General features: G+C 37.6%; 3 protein-coding genes across 4 annotated transcripts; 2 read left to right on the top strand and 1 right to left on the bottom strand.

Annotated features, from left to right (window-relative positions):
* Positions 1-93: 93 nt before the first annotated feature.
* LOC139942192 (uncharacterized) lies at positions 94-20,147 on the top strand. The gene is made up of 8 exons (XM_071938960.1): positions 94-178; positions 11,780-11,932; positions 12,560-12,801; positions 13,228-15,135; positions 15,715-15,947; positions 16,424-16,561; positions 17,488-17,617; positions 18,121-20,147. The coding sequence occupies exons 1-8, from the start codon at positions 111-113 to the stop codon at positions 18,291-18,293; spliced, it is 3,045 nt and encodes a 1,014-aa protein (XP_071795061.1). The 5' UTR covers positions 94-110; the 3' UTR covers positions 18,294-20,147.
* LOC139942275 (lysosomal acid glucosylceramidase-like) lies at positions 957-9,150 on the bottom strand. The gene is made up of 10 exons (XM_071939073.1): positions 8,990-9,150; positions 7,960-8,154; positions 7,215-7,367; positions 6,013-6,146; positions 5,437-5,618; positions 4,725-4,962; positions 4,091-4,318; positions 3,554-3,717; positions 2,901-3,017; positions 957-2,483 (listed from the first exon to the last, which is right to left on the bottom strand). The coding sequence occupies exons 1-10, from the start codon at positions 9,042-9,044 to the stop codon at positions 2,213-2,215; spliced, it is 1,737 nt and encodes a 578-aa protein (XP_071795174.1). The 5' UTR covers positions 9,045-9,150; the 3' UTR covers positions 957-2,212.
* A 484-nt stretch (positions 20,148-20,631) lies between the features above and the next one.
* Positions 20,632-27,520, top strand: LOC139942287 (uncharacterized). 2 transcript variants are annotated; one of them, XM_071939093.1, is made up of 7 exons: positions 20,632-20,771; positions 21,688-21,783; positions 22,973-23,028; positions 23,913-23,969; positions 24,887-25,007; positions 25,359-25,525; positions 26,421-27,520. In XM_071939093.1, exons 1-7 carry the CDS (start codon positions 20,720-20,722, stop codon positions 26,535-26,537), a joined length of 666 nt encoding a protein of 221 aa, XP_071795194.1. In that variant the 5' UTR covers positions 20,632-20,719; the 3' UTR covers positions 26,538-27,520. The 2 variants fall into 2 exon arrangements, with proteins under 2 accessions (XP_071795194.1, XP_071795195.1); XM_071939094.1 differs by lacking the exon at positions 21,688-21,783 and having other exon boundaries at positions 20,650-20,771.
* Positions 27,521-28,000: the final 480 nt, after the last annotated feature.

The following is a 28,000-nucleotide window of genomic DNA, read 5'->3' as shown; positions in this document are numbered from 1 at the left end:
GACAAGTCAAAACATAACACACCACCTAGCTCTGCTGCTCATACTTTGCCAGATTCCACTTAACTAAAGAAGTAAACCATGGTAGATATTTTCAACCTACTGAAGAAAAAATGGCACATCCTGATGAGCTTGAACTGACTGATGCTTTGTTTCAGGCCATTGAACAAGACAGGTTCAGGTAAGTTTCATCAACGCAATCAATCGAATGGTCGACTCGATGTCACTCGAGTCAACTCTTGACTCGAGTCGATGACATAAAGGCATGACTGAGAGTGAGTGTTGTCTACAAACAGTGTTGACAGCAGATATTATGGATAACTTTCCGTATGGCGCCACCACTTTTTCACTCATTTTTAAAAAAAGGGATATATCAATCAGGTAAATTAGATACTATATTATTTTATTTCGAATGAAAAAGTGGTGGCGCCATACGGAAACTTTTCCAAATACATTCATGCCGGATTTAAGATGACAGTGACACACTGGTTTGAGTAGCCCCACTTATTTAGTCAACGAACAAGGCAATTAACCCAGGCCGCAGTGTGCAGTGTGCCAGTAGCTTAAAACTTTGACATATTATTTGCATTCCATCCAATTTCAATTCCAATTCCAAGACACCTCCTAGAACTATTTGTTCCGCTATCGTCTCCATGAACGTGTGAGAGACGATAGCGGAACGAACCATAGTTCTAAAAATACCAAGGCACTAGGAAGATACTAGGCATGCTAGGCCCTACACATAATACATTATATTTAAAATTGAACATATCCATATCAAGCAAATTTCTTGTGAGACAAACAAACACGATTTGTATTACACTCTTGAGTTTATTTAGTTGCGATAACGTAACTCTCCTCTCCTGATGGCCGGAGGGTTACGAGATACTCTCAAGCGGCCAGCGACAGTCTGGTCCAACACGTATAATTTTGACAGCTAGTCACCAGATTTTCCCCATTTTTATCACTTTCAAAAATCATTACGCAAATTCTAAGGTCCTAACTTAATCCTCAATGTCTAATGAACACTCAATGGTGTTTTGAATGTTCATTAGACATTGAGGATTAATGTCGTGCCTTTAGAATTTGTGTCATGATTTGTGAAAGTGATAAATGGGATCCCAATCTGGTGACTAGCTGTCAGAATTATACGTGTTGGACCAGACTGTCGTTGGCCGCTCGAGAGAATCTTGTAACCCCCCGGCCTGGCGGCTGTCGGGAGGAGGGTTACGGAATACGCTATCGGAACTTGAGTTTATTGACAAACTTAAGCAGTTTTTATTATATTAATAGTATATCACTTTTCCTTTATTGTGTCCTATTTTAAAGAAAACTAATATTCATTCATTTATCCGTAAATGTAAAACAAAATAAAAACAAAATCCAATTAAACCATCAACTATTTTAAAAGCTTTGTCTACAATATTACATTCTAGATAATGAAACATTAATGTGGCGCATGCATTGCTGGGTTGCTTTAAAACAATCATACTTTTATGAATACTATTATAGCGTAAAACTCTAAGATTCCTTATTTGTATTGGTCATCATCTTTGATTTAACAAACAATAGTAACGTACAGCGACTCTCAGCAAATGACAGCTCTTCATCAATCACACAATGCTGAGTATCAATCCTAATTAATAGTGAATAAATTTTGTGCTTCCATGTTGATAATCGGCCTACAATACTACATTTTGTTTTATTGTTTGGTGAGCTTCAGTTGGCTTATTATGTAAAACTCATTGTACAGTGTGAGCATAATATATACAAATGTTTCAGGCCTGTATGCTTCGTTTTTGAAAGGGCAAGGGCACCAAGGCATTTACTCCTAGGTAAAGGGCCCCTACGAGGAAATTGTACATTTCTATTTACCAGTATACTCCAGTATAAGGCAATGACCAGGGGGCATAGAGGCAATTGTCTTTGTTACCTCCGTGAAGTATCAGGCCTGGGGCCAATTTCATAGAGCTGCTTAAGCAAAAAATTTTTCTTAAGCAAAAAATTCATTGCTTAGTAAAATCAGATTACCGGCCAAGACTCCACTCAATTGTAATGCTAAGTAAACAACAGCTTAATACTAGTCATAAGCAATGTATATGGCAGGACATTTTGGCCAGTAACATGTGTAAAATAAGGGAGCTATTTTCGTGCTTAAGCAAATTTTTTGCTTAAGCAGCTCTATGAAATTGGCCCCAGATGTTTGTAAAATTTTCTAATTGGCAGTGCTGAAAAGGTTGAAAACAAGATTGCAAAGTAAAACCATTCCTATTATCAGAGAGAAACTCATTTTCATCCCAGGCCCATCATTTCCTCCATATTTAGTTGTGAACGACCCTTGTTGTGTAGAGCGATCTGGGGTAGACGTTGTAACGATATCCTCAAATTTCCAGAGGTATGTCTTAATGGAGCGTGGTGGAGCTATGGCGTTGATGTAGCCAGTCTTAGTGATGTCATGCATGCTGAAGGGAACTTCAGAGTCACCCCTGTGGAATAATAATAATAATAATAATAATAATAATAATAACAATAACAATAACAATAACAATAACGACAACGACAACGACAACGACAACGACAACGACAACAACAACGACAACAACAACGATAATAATAACGATAATAATAACGATAATAATAACGATAATAATAACGATAATAATAATAATGATAGTAATTGTTTTTTGTATAGCCCATACATTAGTGCTTTTCACACCGAAGGGCATTCAAAGCACTTCCAACATCATTGCCCTGGTCACTACATAGAGTATCAGGCCAGTCAAACCATCTCAGCTCCTTTGGGAGTACAGCCCGTGCAACATGTGCTAATGAGCTAAATCAATCACAAGAACCAACACTTTGTTAGGTCTAACAAAGTGAGATTTACTATGCACATGACCAACCTGTTGAGTATAACTGTCGCTATTGTACCATCAGGGTGCTTGAATGCAGTCATGTCCAGACTAGTACTGGAGGATGATCCAAGATCAACACGTACTGAACCCGCTGGGATGAATTTACTGTAGAAACAAACAAGAGATCAAGACTGTTCTAGTCAACTTAAGTAAGATTGCGTTGACACCTTGTACAAATCTTATTTGTGAGTAGTGGTGGCTCTGAGAAGAGAGCTGGTTTGTACTGCTTGACATTTTAGTCAGTGTGCTCTGACCGTCTTCTGGAGGCTGTTAGTGTTTCAGGAGAACATACAGAGAAAGTGTTGTGGACCGCTTGAGAATATTACAACTCTAAACTGCCATTAAAACAGAAAAGTGTGAACACTGTAGGTGAGATAACAGAAGTTCAGGGCTGGAATTTAATCTTTGAGAAGGGCATAAGGGCAAGGCAATTTTCATGTTTGCAAATGGCACGCATCCATCCGACCTGCAAGTGCATGATGAGCTAATTTAGATCTGCCTCCCCCCAAACAAGGATATTGAACGAATAGAGAAACTGCCATTGTAAGCAGGGTGTTCAAACAGTAACATGTTTTTTGTTCTTAAACATCTATCAAGACAATCCTCTATCTAACACCTACTATGTAGATCATTCAAATTACCTAAAGTGGCCCATGTGATAAAACATCGGTTGTTTGTAGAAGATGTCATTCTCAGCATCGACTATAATGGGGCTGTCAACCTCGTTCTTAGCCCAATTAGGCCCTCCTTGCATGTTCAGGGCCAGGTTCCAATCCACCCAACCACTTACAAAATGATTCAAGTCCTGGAAACAGGATAAATAATATAAAAATTAAATATGTGAGCAAATGGTTCAGAAATCTTCTTTGAAAAAGCATCTCAAGTTAAAAAAATACTACGGGATTTTTAAGAATATAATTTAGAATTTTACACTTACAATAGTATGATGTGTATAAAGCACTGAAATCAAGCATCTGAAAGTACACAACTTTGTGTGATCTTTCATTGTTATCTCGCAACTTCGACGACCAATTGAACTCAAATTAATTTTCACGGGTTTGTTATTTTATGCATTATGTTGATACACCAAGTGAGAAGACTCGTCTTAGACAATTACCATTAGTGTCCAGTGTCTTTATGATCAGGTTAGGAAATGACAAAGATGTCCATTTTTTTACCTTGATTATATCAAAGCTGTAGGCTTCTCCTCTAGCCCAACTGCCTAAAATAACAGGCACTGCAAGCGTCTGGTATCCATCACAAGCCTCAGTGGCTAGGATAAACTTTTCTGGATAATGGTGGACGATCTGGTCTAATTCGCTGTAGTTGGCTGATGGGATATCGGATTGGTACCAATGAAGTGCTATTCCTGATGTGTAGTTTCTTGCCTCTGTGTCCTCCATAACCTGTTAATATTCAAACTCAATTCATTGTTTTATTGTCCATAAAAATGGAAATTTGCTTTGTTGAAGCATGCTCGTAACAGTAAAAATATTTTTCAAATTGCAGAATTAGGCCTACAAGTTATGCTGAAGAAAAACAAACACTTTGAAACTTAAAACTGTATTCGTTTAAGGGGCCTGCAAAAATGACTTGATAAAAGACAATTAACAAGAAAGAACCAGAGAAACAGGTTTCTGTTAAAAATCTTAATATCATCGTAGAAAATAGTTTGCACCAAGTGGCAACAGAGTTTTGTGAACACATGGAATTAGAACCCACTTTCATTGGTAATAACCTGAGTAAGAAAGTCACCACATCTAAATGAAAATAGATAGGATTTAAAATCAAGAGGTCTGTTTGATATCTTACTGTTTCAGTGTCCTCCAATATCGCAGGTAGATTATCATCATGTGTCATGAGTTTAAGATGTCCATAGCCGTTATCTCTTAGAGCAGGACCTAGATCCATCTTGACAAAGTCTCTGGTAGTATGAGGTTCCATTGCCATACATTGCCATGGGTAGAAAGGAATCAGACCAGCTGTGGGTTCATTCTGAACCGTCAAACCCCACATTGGAACATCCAGGGCGTCATACTCTTTCAAAAACCTGAGAAAGATAAACAATTTCAGGCCTGTATGCTTCATTTTTGAAAGGGCAAGGGCACCAAGGCATTTTCTCCTTGAAAGGGCACCGTATAATATGAGGAACTTTTAAATATGATGGTCAGGGGGCAATTACCTTCAAAGCCTTTGTGAATAATCAGGCTAGAATTTATGAGATACAATTTAACAAACTTCACTTACAGATGTTATAGTTGTACATGTTGGGGCTAGTTTTCAACTTGCCTTACAACAAGTTTTGAAAGACTTTAGGCCTGAAGCCTTTTATGAGGTATCTGAAAGCACACAAATTTGTGCAATAAGGGTATTTTTTCTTTCATTATTATCTAGCAAGTTGACGACCAATTGAGTTCAAATTTTCCACAGGTTCGTTATTTTATGCATTTATGTTGAGATACACCGTTGTGAGAAAACTGGTCTCTGACAATTACCAATAGTGTCCAGTGCCTTTAATGCTTACTTGATGAAGTAGTCTGCCCATGTCTGATAGTACTTCTCCCCAGGTTGTCCAATGAGTCTTCCTTGATTTAAACCATTGTGCATCATCTTGTTAGTCTTCATCCATGCTGGGGCAGACCAGGGACTCGCAAACAGCTTAATCTCGTGATCACTCATTGCCTTAGCTCGCTGAATAATTGGGATCTTGTGAGGGTGATCAAAGAGAGAAAAATTACCTCAAGTAAATTCTTCATCAGGATTTCAACAAATCAGTTTACATTTATCTGACACTTTAATACCTTAGAGTAATCAAGTTTGCTCTAACTTTAATACTTATTTGAAATATTATTACGATGTAGCCTACTTGTACATATTATTTGAAATTTTAGCTTACGTTGAATATCTTGGCACACATGTACACCCCTTTCAGTGCTTCAAGTCCAGAAAAAGACATTTGTTCAAATGTTCTTTCTACATCAGTCTCAATTTTTCAATTCATTTTCTCTTTTGTGAGCCTTGGGTGTCCACATTGACAAATAATGTGCCCGGTAGGCCTATAAACTTGTATATCTGCCATACCAATGGTATTAAATTGTACCTTTAAATCTAGATCTTCAGATACTAGGGTAAAGTTGACGAGATCAAAATCTCCATCGTATTCGTCATAACTGTATTCCGATAACGAGAAGTCACAGCTGTGGATTGGCACACGTCCCATATTGTATTCAATACCTGTAGGAACACAAACAGGTAAACAAACGTTCCCCGATAGAGATATAAATAGGTTGTTAACAACAGCTCAATAGTTCAACTGCAATGAGCATTCCTTCCTCTGGTGGTAGAAGAAATCTGAGGCTAGTCATTTCATTTCATATTGGTTTGCGGTAACAGCATGTTCTTTACCTGGCAAATAGAACTACCAGGCCCCGATTTCATAGAGCTGCTAAGCACAACAATTTGCTTAGCATGTCATTTTTGTCTTGATAAAAAAAGGATTACCAACCAAATTGTCCACATGATTTTCAGGAAAAGCAAACAACAGCTGAGTACCAGTAAATAGCACTATGCAACAAATGGAAATTTGGTTGGTAATCCTGTTTTTATCAGGGAAGAAATTTCATGCGAAGCAAATTTGTGTGCTTAGCAGCTCTATGAAATTGGGCCCAGATGTTTTGATTATGTATGCTCAGTTCTGAAAAGAACTATAAAGTACATGTAGTACATGTACTTACTTGTAGGTGAAGCCAAGTAATCTCAGGAAAGCAAACTTAACCATCATACTAGCCAACAACCCAATAGAGAGAAGAAGTTTTAAACTTTTAGCTTTCTATGTTGGGGGAAACCCCCAGAGAAATAGTTTAGGCAGGTAGAGACTGAAAAACCAAATCTACATAGTGCCCTGGTGTGGTTCGAACCAGGGCCCTAGAGGTGAAGGCAAGGAAAGATACCAGTATGGCAACCTGTCCACCAAATATTTTATGAGCTTATTTGCCCCAAAACTCTTAGACGATGAAGATTGTAGCTGAGTTTCTTTGGAACTACAGTACATACATTAGCACATTATAAAAGTTATTGGTTTTTATATAGCATACTCGAAGGGAGTCTCAAAGGGATGCCATCATTATTACCCTGTTTAATTTGTTCCTTGAACCATCTCAGCTCCCCAGGGAGTAGTCCCAATGATTTACAAAACTGTATAGATAGTACATGTTCTGTATGTGTGCATAAATTGACTTTAGATTCTTATTCTTGAGTAGATACTTTGACCCGCCTTGGGAGGGGGACGGGGCTACATCTTACCATCTGTCGAGAAGTAAGACTTGAGCAGGTTCTCCTGAGCTTCACTCGATACGTTTAAGATGTTCATGGTTGCGGAGTCTGTGAACGCTCCTCCAAATCCCAAGATGCTCTGGTATTCCTTGGAAGAATCTACTATCAACAGCACCCTGTCCTCTAAAATCAACCACAGATTTGTTTGTCTCGTGGTTAAAAGTGCAGAATTGAAAGCCAGTGAAAGGATTTCAACCTGGTCTGAAATTATGGTAAATTTTATCATTTTGGCCAACAAAATTCAAAATTTACCTTTTTTTTAAAGTGGTTTTAAAAAAAAGACATCAAAGGGCTTAACATAATATTTGTCATCAGCCTTAAACAAGTTTGTCTGCAAACGATTTCACGAAATGCTAGGATTAATCCTATCTCGAGTTAGGACGAGTAACTTTGGATGGGTTCAATGTCTTAACATCTACGCATGGATACAGAACTTAACTCATCCTAAGTCCTAAGAGTACTCCTAAGTTACGAGGGTAAAAAATCGACCAGAACTTTTTACTTAGCTTTAGTGGATCGAGGGGACGTTTTCGTTTCGACTTGCTTCAGTCGTAATTATATCAAAGTATATTTTTTGTACATGTTGGGTTTCTGGGTTGAGTTGTAACATCAAATCCATTCAATTCAAGCACATTCTTGATAAACATTGTACATTTCTGAGAGTGAGGGGTCAAGGATGTTATAAAAGATAAATCATAAAAATTAGGCTTCTTACCCATCGGTTTGTCAGCCATGTCTAGCACCGTCTTCAAGAAACGAGAGTCATTCTGACTTGAGGTGTACTCTAGAATCTGATGAGAATTAAAGCTGCCATGTCTCTCAACTGTATCACAGTAATCAGCAGAACACTCACATACAAAAGAATCCCCCTCTGAGAATTCCTTTTTCATACATGGTTTGTCTGCTGCATCTATAAAACATAAAAAAATACTCAAACACTCATTAAAGTGGAAATGTCATGGCCGAGCGGTTAAGAGCACCGAATTCAAACTCTGGTGTTTTAGATTGGGCAGAGTGAGGGTTCGAGCCCCAGTCGTGACACTTGTGTCCTTACGTAAGACACTTAACTATTGCATTGCGCCACAGCACCTTGTAAACCATTACATGATGCTAAGGACTACTTGTAGGTCTCATATTTCAAACTTCATCCCACTCACTCACCTTGCAGTAAATACTTGGTGCTTATCCTTTGGAAAAGGCGTGTTATAAATACGATTATTATTAATAAATATGTAGTTTTAGGCAGTCCTATAGGTGGAAAAGTAGTCTCCGCGACTTTTCTGTAAAATGACAAAATTAAATCCAATAAGAACGCATGGTAAACTGACCTCCCTGTCAATTTACCGTGACCGCTGATGTGTAAAACTAACAGGCCGAAAAAAGGTTGCAGAAGACGATATTGCAGCCTTGGTAACTTTGGGAATTGGTGCGCACTGTAAACCTACCGCAACCACGCTGTAAAATGCTATGCAAATGTCACAGAATATAAGTCTAGGTGGTAACACATGATAGAATTACACCAAATTCAGACAAGGTAACTTTCTGCATTGCAGCGGAAGAAAAAGTCTATTTGGAACACCGCTTCAGACCCATTTTAAAAAGCTGATGAAGACAACTGGAGTTGTATTCACACTCATGAACAGTGCCTTACGATCATTTACGCATAACACATAACAGTTATTCAAGTAAAACATGCGCACAATCAAGTAACACCCCAATCAAGTAACACTGTCAAATAAACTTACCTACAAGTACAAAGTACCCAAGAAGAGCACATAACAGAAAGAAAAGTCTTTGCATAATTCTAATAAAGTGTCGTTCTCATAAAGTGATGGGTAAGATGAGTCTGCCAGAAAAATTTGTTGTGGCAAGTTTGATTTGATACCAATTCTATTTTACAACTCAGTATGTTTACTCAAGTATACTTAGCTAGAAAAAAAAATCAGATTGTTTTTATAACCATAAAACTCTAATTGCCCAACGCACAAAGTATTTTTAAACATACTAAAAAAGTTGTGGTTATCTTGGACACCAGCATCAGTTTTTCCAATGAAATATGTTTTTCATGAAAGTTATCATTGCTGTTGGCTTTTAACAGTTGTGTTCCCTTTACCAGAAAAAAAAGGAAATAAAAACTGATACTATTTCACGATACAAGAGACATGATAGAGTCATTACTCTCCTGCTGCCTGCTCTGTAAAATTTCAGAAAAAAATATAAGAAAACAGTTACTTGTGTAGATGTTTTTGGAAGAGTTAATGAGACAAACAGTGATTAGTTTTTTGGGGGGACATTTATGGTCAGCGCGTCAGTTTGTTGCCGGACCTGGGACCCTTAATATCGGTCATTATCTTTAAAGCGATGATAAGTCAATTTTATAAATACCTGAGACCACAAAGTTTTGTACTAACAGGGGGATTGTGCAAACAATTGAGGCCCCTTGATGTTTAAAGGCACGGACACTATTAGTTAATGCCCAAATAATTATGTAGCATAAAAACTTACTTGGTAACGAGCAATGGAAACCTGTTGATAGTATAAAACATTGTGAGAAACGGCTCCATCTGAAGTAACTTAGTTTTTGTGAAAGACGTTATTTCTCACTCAAATTTTATATTAGGCATCTGAAAGTGAAAGCAAATAAACTTGTGCAACAAGAGAGTTTTTTCTTTTAATATTTTCTTGCAACTCCGTTGACCAACTGAGCCCAAATGTACATGTTTGTTATTTTATGCATGTTGGTATACAATGTCCTTTCTCTATGGACATACCAAGTGAGAATCAAGGTCTTTGACAATTATTACCAAACGTATCTAGTGACTTTAACTAGGTTACACATTAGCAAACACAAACAAAGTTTGATGTACTATTCCTAAAAGTAGGCTAATAATAGTATGATAAATTATTACTATTACATGTAGGAGGTCTAAAAGATAGCACTAGTTGGAACTTACTGACCCTGGTCCTAAACAATGAACACTTGTCAGGATGCCCTACCTTTCACCTCTGTTGGAGTTTTCTGTTGAACCTAGTGCAAACACAGGGATCATCCAGAGTAGTATTTTAAGGTGGAACAGACAGTCAATTTTTAATAGAATTACCTCATTTTTATTAAAGGGTTTTGATACCTTTTGTAGATCAAGTTTTTGGTTCGTGCAACATTCGTTATTCCTCTGTTGAAATATAAAAAATGATCAAAATATTTAAATCTCTTCTAACCAAATTTGGCCTAGTGTATTAATTGGTTTTACCCTTACACATATGCAGACCAGTAATCTCATCTTTAAAAGGGCAAGGCCATTTTCATTTTGCAAAGGGCACTTCCATTGGAATTCTATGGTCTATGGGAACTTTGGAACGGGCACCAAGGCCAAGACCAAGACTGGGGGCAATGGAGTCCATGGCCTGCGTGTAATTCCAGGCCTGTAGATGAGTTTAAGCAACGTATACTCAGTACTTTCTCGAACCCTGTGAACCAAATTCACAGGCATAATAACTCAGTTGGGATTAAAACTAATGGCTTTTGCCATTCTAGAGTAGATGTCTTACCATCTACAATATGTAGACCACCGCGACTGTCTGGTATTTAGAGGCAGTTCAAATCCTATCGAGTGTCGGCTGCTTGTGCATCACACTCCTTTACAAATTTAGATTGTTCATGGATTGCTATTAAAGGATTTGGGTACTTTTTCAAAATGTGTATAGATTTACATTAAACTTACAGGGTTTGAAGATAATGATAGTGGAAAGCTTCCCTTCAAACCTTACTTACTGAGGTGCTGTAGTTTTTGAGAAATGAATAAAACAATGTCATGAAAATACATTTGTAAATGATTAAAATAATTTTCGTCTCATGAGACGATTATTTTCATGACATTGTTTTACTCATTTCCCCAAAACTACAGCACCTCAGCACGTAGTATTTTCAGGGAAGCTTTCTACTATCATTATCTTCAAACTGTGTAAGTTTAGTGTAAATCTCTGGAAATTGTGTTTTTTGTCCTACAAAAGTTACATAGACCCTTTAAAAGCCCAAATGAACAAGGGTAGTTACAGGGCTGCCAAATCTTCCTGATTCTACAGAATGTTCCCTGAAAATAGACCAAACTTTCCATGTACTGATAAACAAATATATAGGGCCTATCTCCCTGATTATGGAAATATTTTCCTACGATACATTTAAAAGTTTGCGCTAACACCAAGTAATGATAATCTTCAAATGAGTTGGGTGGTTTCGAAAAGAAACGTTAGTTTCAACTCGACGTTTAGATCAGTAGGCATATGCTCTGATCGACTTTTTACCACAAACTTTTCATATCTTATCGTATCTTATCATATCTTATCGTAACTTATCGTATTCCCACCATGCAAAGTTTCAAATCCTACTTTTCATATTATGTTGAATGTACTCTCTCTGATTGCAAGATGCAAATGTTGGCATCTCTGGTCCTAATAAGTACACAGCACTTTGATAAAAATTTGTAGTATAATTTACTGTTGATTAATATAATCAATATTCTTATTTTTACACATAGGTTAGCGGAGTCCTTGCTGAAGAAAGGAGCCAGTCCTAACTTGATTCTATCCTCTGGCATCAGCCCTTTTCATCTGGCCATCGGAGCTGACACAAGCAGTACTCTAGACTTTGTTAAACTACTTCTGGAGCACGATGGCAATCCAAATATAAGGTGGGTGCTACACTGTGGTATCAGGAATGTCAATAGACCCTGTTTCCAATAGCAGTTATGAATGCTTACATTCATTGCGCATGGCACCAGACTATTATTTCATCCAGCCTCAGTTTGGTTACAATGAGTTGGAATGAAGTAAAATAAAGATGACCACACCATGATAAAGGTCCAGACGTGCAAACGCTACAAGCTCCCATTGCTGCGCCGCCATTGCTTGGTCACTGGCAGCACATTGTTTTGTACATGAAGACTTGTTATACATTTATGAATATTCTCCGTCATCCAGGTAAATATCATATTGAAAAATGTTATTATCTAGACAACTGAACTTAGGGCCTACTATTTATAACTGATGACAGTTTCACATCCTATCCTTGTTATAAATGTGAAAAAAAAAAAAAAAAAAAAACTTGTGAAAAGGGTGTTTTTCTCATCAATTTGTAAACATTTTTCTGACAGGACGGCATGATATAACGATGTATAGCACACTGACCATTTAACAACTAAAATGAAACTTAAACCAATCTACCTTTAAGTGAGGCTAATTGGGGTCCAAAATTGAGGTGGACAGACCCCCAGAGATTATATTTTTTTAAACAAATTCCTTTCCAACCTTCCAATAAGATCTGAAGATGGCCTGACACCTGTTCATGTAGCTGCCACATGGGGGCGCTATCAAGCTCTTAGTCTGCTTCTACGGAACGGTGGAAATCCTGACCTATGTGACGAGGAGGGTGCTACTGCTATTGATTTGGCAAATGAACAAGGGAATACTGAGTGCTACAATGTCATGAGGACTTACAAACCTGACGAGGAACAGGAGGAACCAAATGAGCAGAGTCTAGAAGACGACAATGTTTTCACAGGTAGGTTTTTTCTTCTTCATTGTTCGAGTGCAATAGAAGCTCATTACTTAATCACACACAAAAATAAGAATAAATGGGATCGGGGGACAGGGAAATATAAAAGCTGCGAATGTGAATGTGATGATCCAATCATGTAAAACACAAACTATGAAAAAATCACACCTTTCCTTAAGTGAAAAACAGTTTAATTGAGCATCTTCAAAAACCTCCTGTTTTATTTTTCCGTGTGTGTATCATACTTTCATACTTTTTTTGTTGTGCACTGAACTGAACTGCCATTTTCAAAGACTTCCTTAAAGTTCAACCAATGCTTCCAAGGGTAAAATTGGTTGCAAAAAAGAAAAGTGCATTGATTGTGTCTTTTAACCATTTCATACTTCACCTCGAATATCACTATAATTACAATTATCATTGAATTTTGGACAGAACATCAAACGAGCGGAGCAAGTCGTCAGAGTTTCCGTGAACCTCACCCTGACCACAATTTGCAATTCAGCAACTCATCACTCAACTGCCTCCAAGATTCTACACATCCATCATTTGATTCCACTGGCCTCTCAGACTACCTCCAAGAATCTTGTATCTCATGTTCGTCCTACTCTGCAGCTCACACTGAACAAGACAAAAAGTACCTGTCAAGATCTTTCTTTCCAGATTTAGTCCCGAGCATTGGGGCAGAGGCTGATAACTATTTTGAGCCCAGTGAGGGTGATTTTTGTCATCCTAAACTCAAAACAGCAAGGAGAGAGTACTTTCGGAATGAGAATTTCAGAACCAGTTTTGGCGTCACAGGAACTAGAAATAAGTCTTCAGGGACTAGTTCAATCCCTGATTTCAAACCACTGAGCCATGATAAAGATTCCGAAAAGATGGACACTAAACTGAGAGAGCATTCCAAGAGCACAAACAACAAAGCAAGTTTCGAAGTTGGCGAAAAGACAAAACCAAGAACAGACAGACGGACGCTTTCAGAACCGAAACAAGTCTTGGTTGGACAAAGTGAGTGTCGTTCAGAAATATTGGAGACCACACAGAGGGAGAAAGGCATCAGATCAAATCTTACTGTTGGTGGAAGGAAAGAACCGTCTAGAAGAATTTTTTCAGAATCAAAACCAGTTTTTAAGGAAAATGAAAGATGTTTGGAAATATTTAAAGGTAGTGGTAACTCTCCAGTGTCCATGTTACAAGATGAAGATAACACGACTGATGAATCTGAGCTGTCTTCTTGTGATCGAACTCTGTCATCTAAGGAACTTGAAGAAGCCCTGAGTGAGAGCTGCCACGGTCTGGACCTAACCTCCCCAGACCATCCCACCGTCTTTACAAAAATTCGTAGCTCCCAAAGTGGTGAAACCCCACCCTTGGACAAGACTGTTATATATAGACCATCAAGAAGATCAACTGCTTTGATCAACAAAAGTCTTCCCGAAGAACAATTGAATGAAGTGTCGCTTGAGAGTAGAGTCTCTAACACAAGTGATGAAAGCTCTGCGTATGTTACTTGCCAGAGTGACGACATGTTTTCTTGCAATAGCAAGAAGCAGATCCCGGATAAGTCGAAGAGGAATTCAAGGAGAGTCACTTTCAGTGATGACTCTGAATCTTTCATGAAAGTACCCAAAACAACTCATTATAATGAAGCCAGGGATATGGATGTAAGACGCATTGATCAGGATAAAATGCAGGGTAAGAATCTGTCGCAGCAACCTTCACAGCAAGATCAAAGACAATTCGTTGAGGAAGCCAGCAGTTCATTAGAAGACAGTTTGATTACATCTGATGAGGATTCCCTTTTGCCACTCAGTAGAGACCGGTATGAGAGTTCATATAAGCCAGGGAGCCAGGTAAATGATGATTATGGTAGTGTCTCAACAACCGGGAAAATTGTCTCTCATAGGTGCCAAACATCAGAAGACCCTCATTTATTAACCTCTCTAAGACCAGGCAACGTGTCCGAACAAGAAGACATTGAGACCTTATATCATGATCCTCAAACTGGAACTACTTTAATTGAGCGCCAGTGTCCATCAGCCATGTCCAATCATCATGACATGTCTGTCTTAGAGTACAGTATCGTCTCAAGCGATGACACAATGCTGTATGACTGGAGAGACTTCCAGATGGAGGAGGATGACGAGCAGCTTGAGGCTCCTTCGCTGTCTCAGGAACTTCTAGAGTTGACAGATAACGGAATAAGAGAAATGATGAGGAAGTATGGGGAAGAGGCTGGTCCTATTACGTCAACCACTCGTCTGGTTTACTTAAGGCATTTAGCTAAAATGCAAGAGGATCCAAGCTTTGCTAAGCGAGCTGCAAGCAGACATAATACAGAGGGTAAGAAAACCAAACAACTATTTATTATATAGAAAGGTTTGCCGTAACACCATGTAATGATAATCTCTAAATGAGTTGGGGTTGTTCTGAACCATTTATTAAACAATTTTGTCCTTATAAATTTTTACTGATCTCTGTGAAAAAAAATCACAGAGGTATTTTTCCTGGCATACACAAAGTATACAGTGCTAACACACATTGGTGTATATAGGTACAACCAAAATTAATATTTGTTATCCCAGATGCAAACTTCTATCTATCTCAATTTTTTTCCTTGTTTAAATATTTAATCATAGTCTGTGTTGGTTAAAACATTTTCAGTCCTCTTTTCTGTTGCTTTTAAGCTTTTAGTTCCTTTAATTTGTTTCACTTTTATTAATGAAAAGAAGTCGAAAAGAAGTCAATAAGAACAATTAGTTTTGCCTTTTTTTCACCTGCATTGCATGTAATGTCTTTTGCACAAAATCTATAGAAAGCTATTTAGTACCACTAACATGCACTTAGACCTAAATGGATACAATGTACAGCCTGATCACGAAATCAATTCCAAGAAGAGTTTTTGTTCTTTTTCTATCCCAGGTTTCCGATGGGAACTAGCGGAGTATCTAAACACAGGTCACCTGAAAGAATCGCACCATACGATGGCAGCAGAGGAGCAGTTAATGGTCGCACCATTCCAGATACCCGACCAGTCTCGCAAATGGCGTGAAGGAACCCTCAAGTCTTCCTTTAACTACCTGTTATTAGATCCAAGAGTTACCATGGACCTACCTGGGCGCTACACACAACTCACTGAGCTAGAAACATTCCGGGTATGGAATAATTTCTTCATAGAGTGCCCTTTACTAATGTGAAATGCCTTGGTGCCCTTGCCCTGTCAAAAACAAAGCTTACAAGCCTGTATCGACTATGAAATTGTCTAGGTTCTGCTATATGTTTTTATTGAGCATGAGGTATAAATACTGTGTGAAAAGAGGTCAGGAACATGGTATTGAAAACATGGTATTGAAAACAAAAATAAAGAGAGCATGAGGAAAAGAACATAACAAAAACACACTAGGTTGCTATGAGAGAAATGTGTATAACCTAGCAGGACTAAAGCTAATGGCTGATGACATAGCAGCTGTACTGACTACAAACTAGAGTTATGCCACATAATGAGAGAGAATGAATTTGACTAATTTGACCCAAAAAGTGATAATTTGATAACTGAATGAAAAATGATCCCTATTCAACTTTCTCATTGATGATATTCAACCATTCTTCATATCAACATTGCATTCTGTAGGTATTTGTTGCTGCAACGTTTTACATAGGGAAAGGGAAGCGTGGGCGACCCTATGCACACTTCTATGAAGCTCTTTCTTCAATGAAACCACAGAAAGATAAAGACGCTGACAAATCAGCAAAAGCTGCAAAGAAACAAGTAAGCATTCAAATATCTAACATCTTGAACCACAATAATGTTATTGAATTATTATTATTTTTTTTTAAATTAGTCTCTTAGGCTTGCTTGTCTTTGTGAAGGAAGGGATGCCTTTTATGCATGTCTTTAGAAATGAGGTAACCTATAATGGGTATTTTAGGGTGTAGTGGCCGAGCGGATAAGAGCACCGAACAAGCTCTGATGCTTCTGTTCAGCAGAGTGTGGGTTCAAATCCTGGTCCTGACACTTGTGTCCCTGAGCAAGAGACTTTCAAGTTAAAACTATAGTTAAAACTATAATTGCTTCTCTCCACCCAGGGGTAAATGGGTACCTGTGAGGGCAGAGATGGTTCTTGTGATTGATTTAGCCAAGTAGCGCATATTAATGTTGCACAGGCTGCATGTACTCCCCACCAGGGAGCTGAGATGGTTTAAGGAGTGGTTTAAGGACCAGTGACCAGGGGTAATAATGTGAAGCGCTTTGGGACGCCCTCCGGGTGTAAAAAACGCTATATAAAAATGGGTTATTATTATTATTATTATTTTGTAACTTGTGCAGATGTTTGTTTGGTGTTTGTTTGGTTTAGATGATCTTCCCGTCAAGGGCACTTGGCAAACTCCCACTAGGGGATATAAATGCCAAGCTGGCAACAGCCAATCTCTCTCATCGAAACATTGGTTATAGCCAGCTTATAAAAGACCTCAATACCACTCTTTTATTCCCTCAATCTATACTTTTGCCGTTTGAGTCCATGGTCAGTAATCTACACATACGTATAAAGCAGTCAAAATTTACACACACACCAACAAGAGAACTTCTGACGTCTCTGACAACCAAGTCCCATATCTTGACAACTACGTATCACCTTGTTTTAACAGGTGTTGTTATTATTAAATGTTCTAATTCTGTGTTTGTGTTTTTGACAGCCTGGTGCCAAAGTAAATCACATCTTAGACATATGGTCAGCAGGTCTAGGAGTAGTGTCACTACACTGCTTCCAGAGTGTCATACCAGTAGAGGCTTACGCAAGAGAAGCATGCATGGTGGAAGCTGTAGGTCAGTATCATCTTTTCCTTTTCATCTTCAAAAAGACGTTGTTTGGAAATTTTGTATACGGAGCTTTAAAGGGAAGGTATATGTTTGGGAATGACTTTTAGAATTAATGGCAGTAAAACTTTTGGTAAGAAGGCTACAACAGCTGTCGATAGTATACTGTTGAGAAAATTTTTACTGCAAAGTTTGATCAAAAAAATTACAAAAGCTATTAAACATATGTTGTAAAGCGCTGGCTAAATGGCGAGTCCGGGGTCCCGGCTGAATAAAGGTGTAGAGAGCATACGTCTTACAGGTTTAGCAGCAGATACAAGACTGTCTCGTGGTTGGCATGCTCGCACAGACCAGTCACCGGCACGGTGGGGTGACTTTATTCCTTGTCAATCAATGCTTTTATTTAACATCTACGTTAACTACATGTTTACAACAGCACTACACATAGTTCAACTTGCTTGAATAACTTTGACGCACTCTGAGTATGAGTTTCTTCTGTTCCTTCATAATAGGTCTGAGTCGATTAACAAACATCAAGAAGGGTGATTTCTATGGTCCATCTTCAACATGGCCTGTCCGACAGAGAAGACAGATGGGTGTGTTCCTTCTCAAGAAAGCCTGCCAGATCTTCCTGATCGAAGGAGAACGACAAATTCGACCAGTAGACATCGCTCTTGGTCAATAGATATCTTCTGTAGTTAATATTGTGACAATTGCAGGAAACAAACTCACTCACTCGGACGGCTACAGGCGGGCTCGAGTATGGCTTTTCCAAGTTAATTGGTGGCCAGTTCGTCTATTGATTCTACACTGGTGTCCTTTTGCAGCACCCCGGTGTAAGACATTTTTGATCTTCCACGTCTCCAGGAATTAAAACACACATTTTGTTTGTAATTTCGTCCCCTATTCGTTTGCCGTCCATGTAAAAAACTCAGAAGTATTTCTTTGACCAGGTCCAACAAATCTCTCTGAATTTACAATGATCAAATCGGAGAAAAATTATTCAATGTGCCAAAGTAAAAAAAGAAAGAAAAAGAAGCTGCCTGGAAGATTACTTACCAGTGTAAAACCTTTTATGAAAGAAGTTTTCTGATTTATACTTGTATTCTTTAGGAAAATTAATCAGTTGAAAGTTTGTTGTGTGACATATTTTTATTCATAATGTCAATCACTGAGGTTAGGTAGAGGAGCATTTACCCACAAATTCCATCGCCATTTCCAAGTTTATGCGCACACACAGAAAAATGTTTGTAAATGTGTAAACCGAGGACATCCCATGGTTTGGACTTTGACATTGGTTTTTCCGGATGTTCACCCACAAACACACAGTCACAGTGTTCCTCAACAATTTCAAAAACGAAGCATGCAGGCCTGAACTAGCAAATGTTGGTTCTGTGCATGCAACTGGCCAATCATCTTTTTTGTGAATGAAAAAAAAAACTGAGAACAAACTTTGCTAGCGCACTACCATTGTTGTTTGTTTTAAGTTATGGTTTTTGTTGATAGATCTTGAAATGTAATATTGGATTGGCAAACCCTTCTTTCAATCATTCAATGTACCATTTCATTGTAAATACAGTAAACTATTGCCATTGTACTTACCATCTTTCTATGCGTTTAAAGGTAATGGACACTCGGTAATTACCGGTAATTTAAAAACTTAGCATAAAACAGCTGTTAATAGTTGTGAGAAACGTCTCCCTCTGAAACAACGTAGTTTTTGAGAAAGAGGTAGTTTCTCACTAAATTAATAAAAAAGACTTCAGGCCTGAAGCCTTTTATTGTCCATCTGAAAGCACTCAAAGTTGTGCAACATTATTTCCTTATTCTTTTGCAGCTAAAAAAGTGTTAACAGATTTGTTACTTTGTGCATATGTGGAGATACACCAAGTGACAATACTGCTCTTTCACAACATTACCAAAGGTGTCAAGTGCCTTTAACTAGACTTGTGCATTCTGAACGTGTATACAATTTCATTTAAATTGTATTAACATAACTTTTGTACAAATTAAAAGATGTCTGTGCTCTTCAATAAAGGACATTTTAGGGTGGGAGGTGTCAAATATTTTATTTTTTATATCTCTTTGTTTTTTAACAAGCCAAACTTGCAAAATGTAGCATTGCATAAACTAATATTTTATTAATATTCCTTCCACAAATAATGTCTTTTAATACCGTAAAATTGCAATAAACACTCTACAGCTTTTTGACAATTAAGAATCAAACATATTAAAATGTTTTTGATTTTCACTTTCTGCTGTTTATGGTGATTTTTTATTTAACAACTCACCCGTGAAACAACAAATTCTTTCAAAAATTAGGACGTTTTTCATTGAAACCTTCACATCTACCATGCTGAGATTATGCAGTTCTGAGGGTGGAATTCGATAGTTAACTTTGTGTAGGAATTGTGTTATTCAATTGCCAAATTAATGGATCTTTATTTTGTACAAAAAAAATCATCCATCACACGCTTTTTAACAAATTGTTCTCAATTATTTTTATGTACTTTTCAAGTACTTTATTTTGCTAATTGTTTGCTGCTAATAAAATCAAGCATCTAATAAGATAATGAAGTTGTTTCATATCTATTTGTTAAACTAATTGCTTTTGTACCATTTAAATAAAACACATTTTTTATAATAATTCTTATGGGGAAAGATTTTGGTGGGAGGGGAATTTCAATATTAAAGTTCACATCCAAAGGGAATTAGGGGACCAAAATCAAGTAAATTCAAGTCAAAAGTGGAGGGGGATGTGGTTATTTTCCCTCTGATACTACTAGGGTTCTATCAAACTTTTAACAACACAACAAACATAAAATGTATCACCAAATGCCACCAACCGGCTTTTTGGGGTGTGTGTGGCCAGCTCGCAAAGCATGCAAGCAATGGGACCATGCGTGTTACAATTGGGGAGAAATTTGAGGAAGAAAAGTGAGTGAGAAAAAAGTTTCAGACAAGTAATCGGGAACCTGAAAATCACCTTAATTTTTCGACCACTTGAGGGCGCTGTTCGAAGTAAACAACCAACAGCAGTCTCTAAAAACGTGCTCGTTAAAATTTAATGTGTAGAGGCTGTTTTTGTGCCAGTTTTGTGCATGGATTTTGATGAGCCGTGAAATGGCTGATAACATCTATTTGTACGTTCCAAATGTTATTGGTAAGAAGCATTTTATCTTAACACGTTTGTGTATTTTACCCTTAATTTAGCACAGTCTCTCACTTGTCATAAATGTCAGTTTCAGTAATCATTCATTACAATTTTACATTGCACTTTTACTCTTAATTATGAAATAAACACATTATCACCCGATATGTCAAGCACGTGGCGTCGTCGGGACTCTCTTGGGAAAAGTTTCCGTATGGCGCCACCACTTTTTCACTCGATATGAAATAATATAGTCTCTAATTTACCTCAATGAGATATCCCTTTTTGTAAATATGAGTGAAAAAGTGGTGGCGCCATACGGAAAGTTATGCCTCTCTTGAGTGTTGTTAGTAGAAATAGAATGGGAAAGGGTTAGGTTGGGGAGTTTCATTCCATCAAGATCTAGATGTACATATTATAGTATTACTCCCAGAACTAGAATAGAACTGGAACAACCTTCCAGTTAATCCTGCAGCTTTCCCGTCCCTTGACGCCTTCGAACTGATGTTAAGGGATTTTAAGGAATTTTGACATTCTCGGTCGTAGGACCGATAATGTCAATACTTTCAAAAAAGAAGTACAGCGCCCCAGTTACTGGGTCTACCACATCTCCAGCTTTTTACTTGCAACTGCACATAATTTCATCTGTACCTGACACAAATTCCTGTTGCCTAAGTCAACCCATGCGCTCACACGCAGTGCGTACATCTTCAATCATTTGAAGGCTGCACTTTTCAAGGAAAAAGAAGAAGAAGAAAACTCCTTGGTTCGTTCCGCTATTGTTTCCACGAACGATAGCGGAGAGACAATAGTGGAACAAACCTCGAGTTCTAGTAAGAAGTGGATCTGTGTCATATAGTTACTTAGACATGCTCGGACCTCCATTTTTAGAGAGTTGGAAATAATGTTGTTGTTTTTGTCTCTGCAGGCTATGTGAGGCTACTGCTGATAGTCCTGGCCTGGTTTTATCTGAGCTATCCACTCTGGTTTATCGGCTTCTACTTGACATCAGTCATTCTAGACGGTAAAGAAGTTGTTCAAATGCTAGCCCCGATCACGGACTCCTTTCGTTTGTACACTACTGACAATGAACGGAGTTCGTGCTAATAACAATAATAATAATATTGAAGTCTTATTTATAGCGCACATTTCTACCAACAAGGTACTCAAGGCGCTTGGGCTAGATACAAATTCTACTCCCACTAGAACTATGAGGTTCATTCTGCAATCGTCTCAACAATTTTCTGAGTGTTTCACCAGACTTACTTTTTGATTTCAAAGTTAAGCATTAATTTTGGTGATTTTTTAATGGGAAGGTACATAACATGTTTGGTAATTGTCAAAGACCAGTCTTCTCACTTGTTGTATCTCAACATAATCATAAAATAACAAGGCTTTGAAAATTTGAGCTAAATTGGTCATTGAAGTTGCGAGAAAATGATGAGAGAAAAAACACCCTTGTGGGACGAATTTGTGTGCTTTCAGATAGGAATAAAAGACTTCTGACTAGGTAGAAATCTAGTGTATTATTTTAGTGAGAAAATTACCTCTTTCTCAAAATCTATGTTACTTCATATTGAGCCATTTCTTACAATGTTTTATACTATCAACAGCCCTCCAATGCTCGTTACCAAGTAATTTTTTTAGTTAATATTTGTTTTGAGTAATTACCAAACGTGTACCTTCCCTTCCGAAGTAGCCTAGTAAACTTGCCGGCACAGCCATGTGGAAAATCTTTTTAGGGAGGATTTAATCTGTTAAAAGAGCCGATGTGGTCCAACTTTTTGTTTCAAACAGTATTCATCTCTTAGACGAGTAGAGTAGAGTAAGAGAGAAATTATTTGGATTAGAGCAAAAAGACATAAAATAAGGGCGTTTATGTATGACATTTTAGGTATTCTTTATGGATGATACCTGTATTGGGTGTTGATATGAGACTTCCCTATCCATTCTGATCAAGTGATTTTGTTTTTATGTAGATTTGGATGGAGTTGTTGCAAGAAGATTGCATGAGACTTCCCTTTCCATTCTGATCAAGTGATTTTGTTTTTATGTAGATTTGGATGGAGTTGTTGCAAGAAGATTGCATGAGACTTCCCTATCCATTCTGATCAAGTGATTTTGTTTTCATGTAGATTTGGATGGAGCTGTTGCAAGAAGATTGCATGAGACTTCCCTATCCATTCTGATCAAGTGATTTTGTTTTTATGTAGATTTGGATGGAGCTGTTGCAAGAAGATTGCACCAGACATCAACATTTGGAGCTTGGGTGAGAAATAAATCATTGTTGATGACATTACGACAAATGGCAATGCTACACCAATGAACAAGTTCGAGTGAGTGACTTGACCAGAAAGTATTATGAGCTCTCGAATTGACAAAAGTCAACCATGCTCCAGTGCATGGTTCGATCATGGAGGTACCCCCATGGTTCGATTTAGTCAATCTCCCTGTGTTCTATGGTTTCTGGTTAGTCTAGTTGGTCTAGTCAAGTCTAGTTGCCACCCAAATGTTTTTTTTATTTTTTTTTAGATGATCGTCCCATCAAGGGAACTAGTCAGCAAACTCCCAATCTCTCTCACAATCATTGGTTTATCGTCTATGTTTATAAATGAATTGCACAAGACATTGCGATTCAGTAACTAGACAACAACATTTGTTCTAGTCATTGTGAAATCAGCGGTTAGCTGGGGGGTTTTGAACCCACAACCTTGTGATGCGAGTCCTGCAGTCTAACCACTTGACCACTTATGGTCCATGTTGTTAATCTTGGCCCCAATCAGTCAATGATAATCTTTAATCATCTTTAATCCTTCGCTATTGGTGGTTTGACCTATGGACTGGAAATATCAATGAAGCACGATGGTTGGGATTTTAATCACTTTGATCAGGTTTTAAAATTGATATGTAATCATGATGGAAATATGATGTCTAAATATGCAATCAATTGTTATAACATGGTTCCCGGAAAGTAATTGTTCCCTACTTGTACCCTTTGTAATAATGGCAATGGCAAACAAAGTAAAATTTTCAAAATTATGCGGAATTTGCCCTTTTTGCTTTAAAACCCCCAACTTATTTTCTTTATTTAAAAAATATGTTTTAAAAATGGTAGACGGATAAAAATGTATTTTTGTTTCTTTTTTTTTGTAGCTCGATGTTGTCATTGATAATATTGGACGAGGAATGATTTGGAGTCAAGTTTTTCAGGTAAATCTTGTTTTCAATGTTTGGAAATCATACAATTTGATCATAATATTCTTTAGGCCTATAGGCCTATAAAAATGGTTTCACTAATATTACATTTGTTCGATGGTGAAGGCTGGAATTATAATGAGAAATGAGACGGAAATATTAAACTTAAAGGGAAGGTATGCACTTGGTTATCACTCCTAAAATTAATGGCAACATAAACTTTTGGTTAGAAGCTAACAGCAGCTTTCGATACTATAGGCGTAAAGCATTTTCTTGAGAAACATTTCACTTCGAAGGAATGTGGTTTTAAAACAGTTTTTATGCACCAATTTTTTAATTTGAGTTGGGGATTATTCTTCCTGGGTGGGATTTTTACTCCAGATTTTTGGCGATATATGAGGTATGCGAGGACCTTTTAAATGGAATATTTATTGTATACATCAACATTTATGTACGATTAAAACAATCAAATGGTTCCAATACTAAATGTATACTTTGCCTTAAAGACACTGGACACTATTGGTAATTGTCACAGACCAGTCTTCTCACTTGGTGTATCTCAACATATGCATAAAAAAACAAACTTTTTGAACTCAATTGGTCGCCGAAGTTGTGAGATAATAATGGATGAAAAAACACCCTTGTCACACCAGGTTGTGTGCTTTCAGATGTTTGATTTGGGGACTGAGGTCTCAAAGAAAATTACTTCTTTCCCAAACACTACATTACTTCAGCGAGAGCTGTTTCTCACAATGTTTTATACCATCAACAGCTCTCCATTGCGTGTTACCAAGTGAGTTTTGATGCTAAAAATTATTTTGAGTATGTACAAATAGTTTCCAGTGCCTTAGCATTGGAGTATCAGAATTCTTTACTGAAAGGTATCCCTGTATGACATGGTAAACTCATTTATCATTATTTGTTTGTTTTAGTGGGGGTGTTTTGTTTCGGCATTGGAGTGGTGTGTTCTAGTTTGTACACACACTGCGGGAGCACAGTGGAAGTCAAGTTACAGTGAAGCACCATGGCTTGTTAGAAAAGTTATGGCAAATGGTGAGTTTGTAAAATGTTGCAGCTCAAAATGCTATCCATCTAATAAAATAATGTGCCTGACTTAACTGTTATTTGAGTACAAAGTACAGTCTAGGATCTTTGAGGGGCAATACGCCTACTCTCTTGAGACTTGGACTGATAACCTTTGACCATAATTGTCTGTATTTTTATAAATTATTTTTAATTTTGCGTTCAAGAAAGATAAAGCGGTTGTGTCGTTATTAATAGAATTTAAAGAGTGTTTTAATGTTTTTCTATGAAATTTCATGGATGGATTCATAAAGGTGTAGAACTTTACTTGTGAATCTTTTTCAGAAACATTAACTAATTTCCCTTTAACATTCTTTATAGGTTTTCGAACCCCGATCGGGCTGTACACAGTATGGTGCCTTCATCTATTACCACTTTGGTCATACGCACACAAGACTGGTGTCCTGACTGCACACATTCCAAGAAGTGTTGTGTATTGTGTGATAGGCATCCTCATTTTTGGAAGAGCTGTTTGTGCTACAGTAGAGGTACCATTACTTATTCACTTAAGTTAGATTAAAGACACTGGCCACTATTGGTAATTGTCAAAGACCAGGCTTCTCACTTGGTGTATCTCAACATATGCATAAAATAACAAACCTGTGAAAATTTGAGCTCAATTGGTCGTCCAAGTTGCGAGATAATAATTAAAGAATAAAACACCTCAGTTCTAAATCTGAGGGTCTCGAAATCAATGTTTTATACCATCAACCTCTCCCCATTACTCGTTACTAAGTAAGGTTTTATGCTAATAATAATTATGAGTAATTACCAATAGTGTCCACTCTCTTTAGAGAGAGGGTATACCTTTGGTTAGTGCTAAAAAAAAATGGGTTTAGAGAAAAGGGATGAAAATAAAATCAATCTGAGAGCATGAAATGTTCTGGTTATTATTTCATGAAGCTGGGCCAATGTCATAAAACTGTTGCACGAAAAGCTGCTAAAAACAAATTGAGTAAAAAAACAAATCTGTGAAAATTTGGACTCAATTGGTCATCGAAGTTGCAAGAGAATGATGAAAGAAAAACTACATTGGTGCACAAATTTGTGAGCTTTCAGAAACCTAAAAAAGGCCTGAAGTCTTTTATCAGATTCAATATTTGATTAAGAAATTAACTTTTTCTTAAAAAAATATGTAACTTCAGAGGGTTCTGTTTCTCACATGTTTTATACTATCAACAGCTCTCCATTGCTCTTTACCAAGTCGGTTTTTTATGCCAACAATTATTTGGAGTAATTACGAATAGTGTCCAGTGCCTTTAACTTTCCTGTTCCAAAGTAAATTAATCAAAGTCCTATTTGTGACCTTTTTTTTTTTTTTTTTTTTACGTGGCCACATCACCATGGAATGACTTAACAACATAAACCTTTAATATTTCACAGGTGTATTGCATCTGGGCACACATCCAGCAACTAATCAACACTGACATGGGCGGGAAAAATGTTCCCAAAGAAGAAAAAGACCAGCAGTCAGAGCTGCTGAAGAATCTTGGCAAGTAGTAAATGTAGGATATGAAACTTTGCATGATGGAAGGATTTGGAACTTTGCATGAAAGACTAAGAGAGGTTTGCGTTAACAGCATGTGAAAATCTCTTTTGAATAGTATTGTTCTGAATAAAGAACCTGTAGTTAACAACTCAATGTTTCGATCAGTATGGTCTGATCGTCTTCAGGAGAATGCTGGACTCTTTTGCTGTGGTAAATGTATTTCACCACATGCATGTGAGGGACAGGAAGATCTAGGGTAGACTGGTCCCCAGTCCTTATCTGCAAGGATAAGGACTGGTTTTAGTTTATGTATTGTGCACATGTATGCCAAATTTAACTGATAATCTCTAGAACCAAGATGACCCATGTGAAATGATGCGAGGTCGCGTGGGCTCAACCGCAGATCTCTGGCCCAATTCACGAGCTTTAAAGTGTGACGTCAGATGTGCAGGCTAGATCTGGGGATACTTCTCTTTCTTTATGGTCACATCAATGACCGATGACACCACTTGGTATAGAAGATGACGTAGGGCGCCCTCTAGCACTCATTTTGATACAGTAGGCACACAGCGTCTTGAATAATGGATGATAGGAGTTAAGCCTCGCTATTTGTTTTGCCGCAAACTGACTGAATTATTTAGTGCAGACATAAAACTGCATTGTTATGACTCCTGGTTGCCGAGTTGGCCTTCAGATGCATTATTTTGTTGAAGAGGATAAGTATAGCCGTGGCAAAAGCAAGTCCTAATGATGTCAATGGATGTAGAGACCGAAAACAGATCTCACTCTATGCAATTATTTATAGACTGTACAAAAGAGTGCACTAGAATCTTGATTTCGATTGAGATCTTTTGAAGAGGCAGTATTCTTTATGTTGGGACAATGGTTTTAAGGGTTGGGTGAGAAGAGATGTTATGGTGTAGTCCAACTCATTGGTGTTATGATCTGGGCCCAATTTCGTAGAGCTGCTTAAAAGCAGAACATATTGTTTTTTTAATAAATTTCTGCTGAGCACAATTTAGCAGGAAACCAGCCAACATTTTTTACATGTGAAGTGTTATTTTGTCAAGTAATCTATTTCTGCTTACCAACATTTGTCTGTGCTCGGCTACTTGTTGTGCTTAAGCGGCTTAATGGGCTATGACGTAGGCCTAGCTGGTTTTTGAAGGAGCAAAAAGTTCACTGAAAAAAGCTTCAGGCCAAAAGTTATCTCTTTCTCAAAAACTACGTTACTTCAAAAGAAACCGTTTCTCACAATGTTTTATACTATCAACAGCTTCATTGCTCGTTAACAAGTTTTTATGTTAACAATTATTCTGAGTAATAACCAATAGTTTCCAGTGCATTTAAAATGACATTTGGGCCAGACGATCGAGAGTTAATGAGTATCGAGGAAGGGTCTTAATTACTTCTAGGACACAACCTCCCCACTTTTCTCATTCGCATAATTAACCCAAACCGCTCAAACTAACTC

This window comes from Asterias amurensis, chromosome 9 (genome assembly GCF_032118995.1).
Source record: "Asterias amurensis chromosome 9, ASM3211899v1".
In the NCBI taxonomy this organism is placed as follows: domain Eukaryota; kingdom Metazoa; phylum Echinodermata; class Asteroidea; order Forcipulatida; family Asteriidae; genus Asterias; species Asterias amurensis.
This window is presented reverse-complemented; position numbering and strand designations above follow the sequence as displayed.

Coding starts and splice junctions, on each gene's coding strand:
- LOC139942192 (XM_071938960.1), top strand. CDS start 111: ATGGCACATCCTGATGAGCTTGAACTGACTGATGCTTTGTTTCAGGCC. Junction 12,802..13,227: donor AGACGACAATGTTTTCACAG/GTAGGTTTTTTC, acceptor AATTTTGGACAG/AACATCAAACGAGCGGAGCA. Junction 16,562..17,487: donor CAAAAGCTGCAAAGAAACAA/GTAAGCATTCAA, acceptor TGTTTTTGACAG/CCTGGTGCCAAAGTAAATCA.
- LOC139942275 (XM_071939073.1), bottom strand. CDS start 9,044: ATGCAAAGACTTTTCTTTCTGTTATGTGCTCTTCTTGGGTACTTTGTA. Junction 4,319..4,724: donor TATTGGAGGACACTGAAACA/GTAAGATATCAA, acceptor GAATATTAACAG/GTTATGGAGGACACAGAGGC. Junction 3,018..3,553: donor TATCACATGGGCCACTTTAG/GTAATTTGAATG, acceptor TTGTTTCTACAG/TAAATTCATCCCAGCGGGTT.
- LOC139942287 (XM_071939093.1), top strand. CDS start 20,720: ATGAGCCGTGAAATGGCTGATAACATCTATTTGTACGTTCCAAATGTT. Junction 23,029..23,912: donor CATCAACATTTGGAGCTTGG/GTGAGAAATAAA, acceptor TTTTTTTTGTAG/CTCGATGTTGTCATTGATAA. Junction 25,526..26,420: donor CTGTTTGTGCTACAGTAGAG/GTACCATTACTT, acceptor AATATTTCACAG/GTGTATTGCATCTGGGCACA.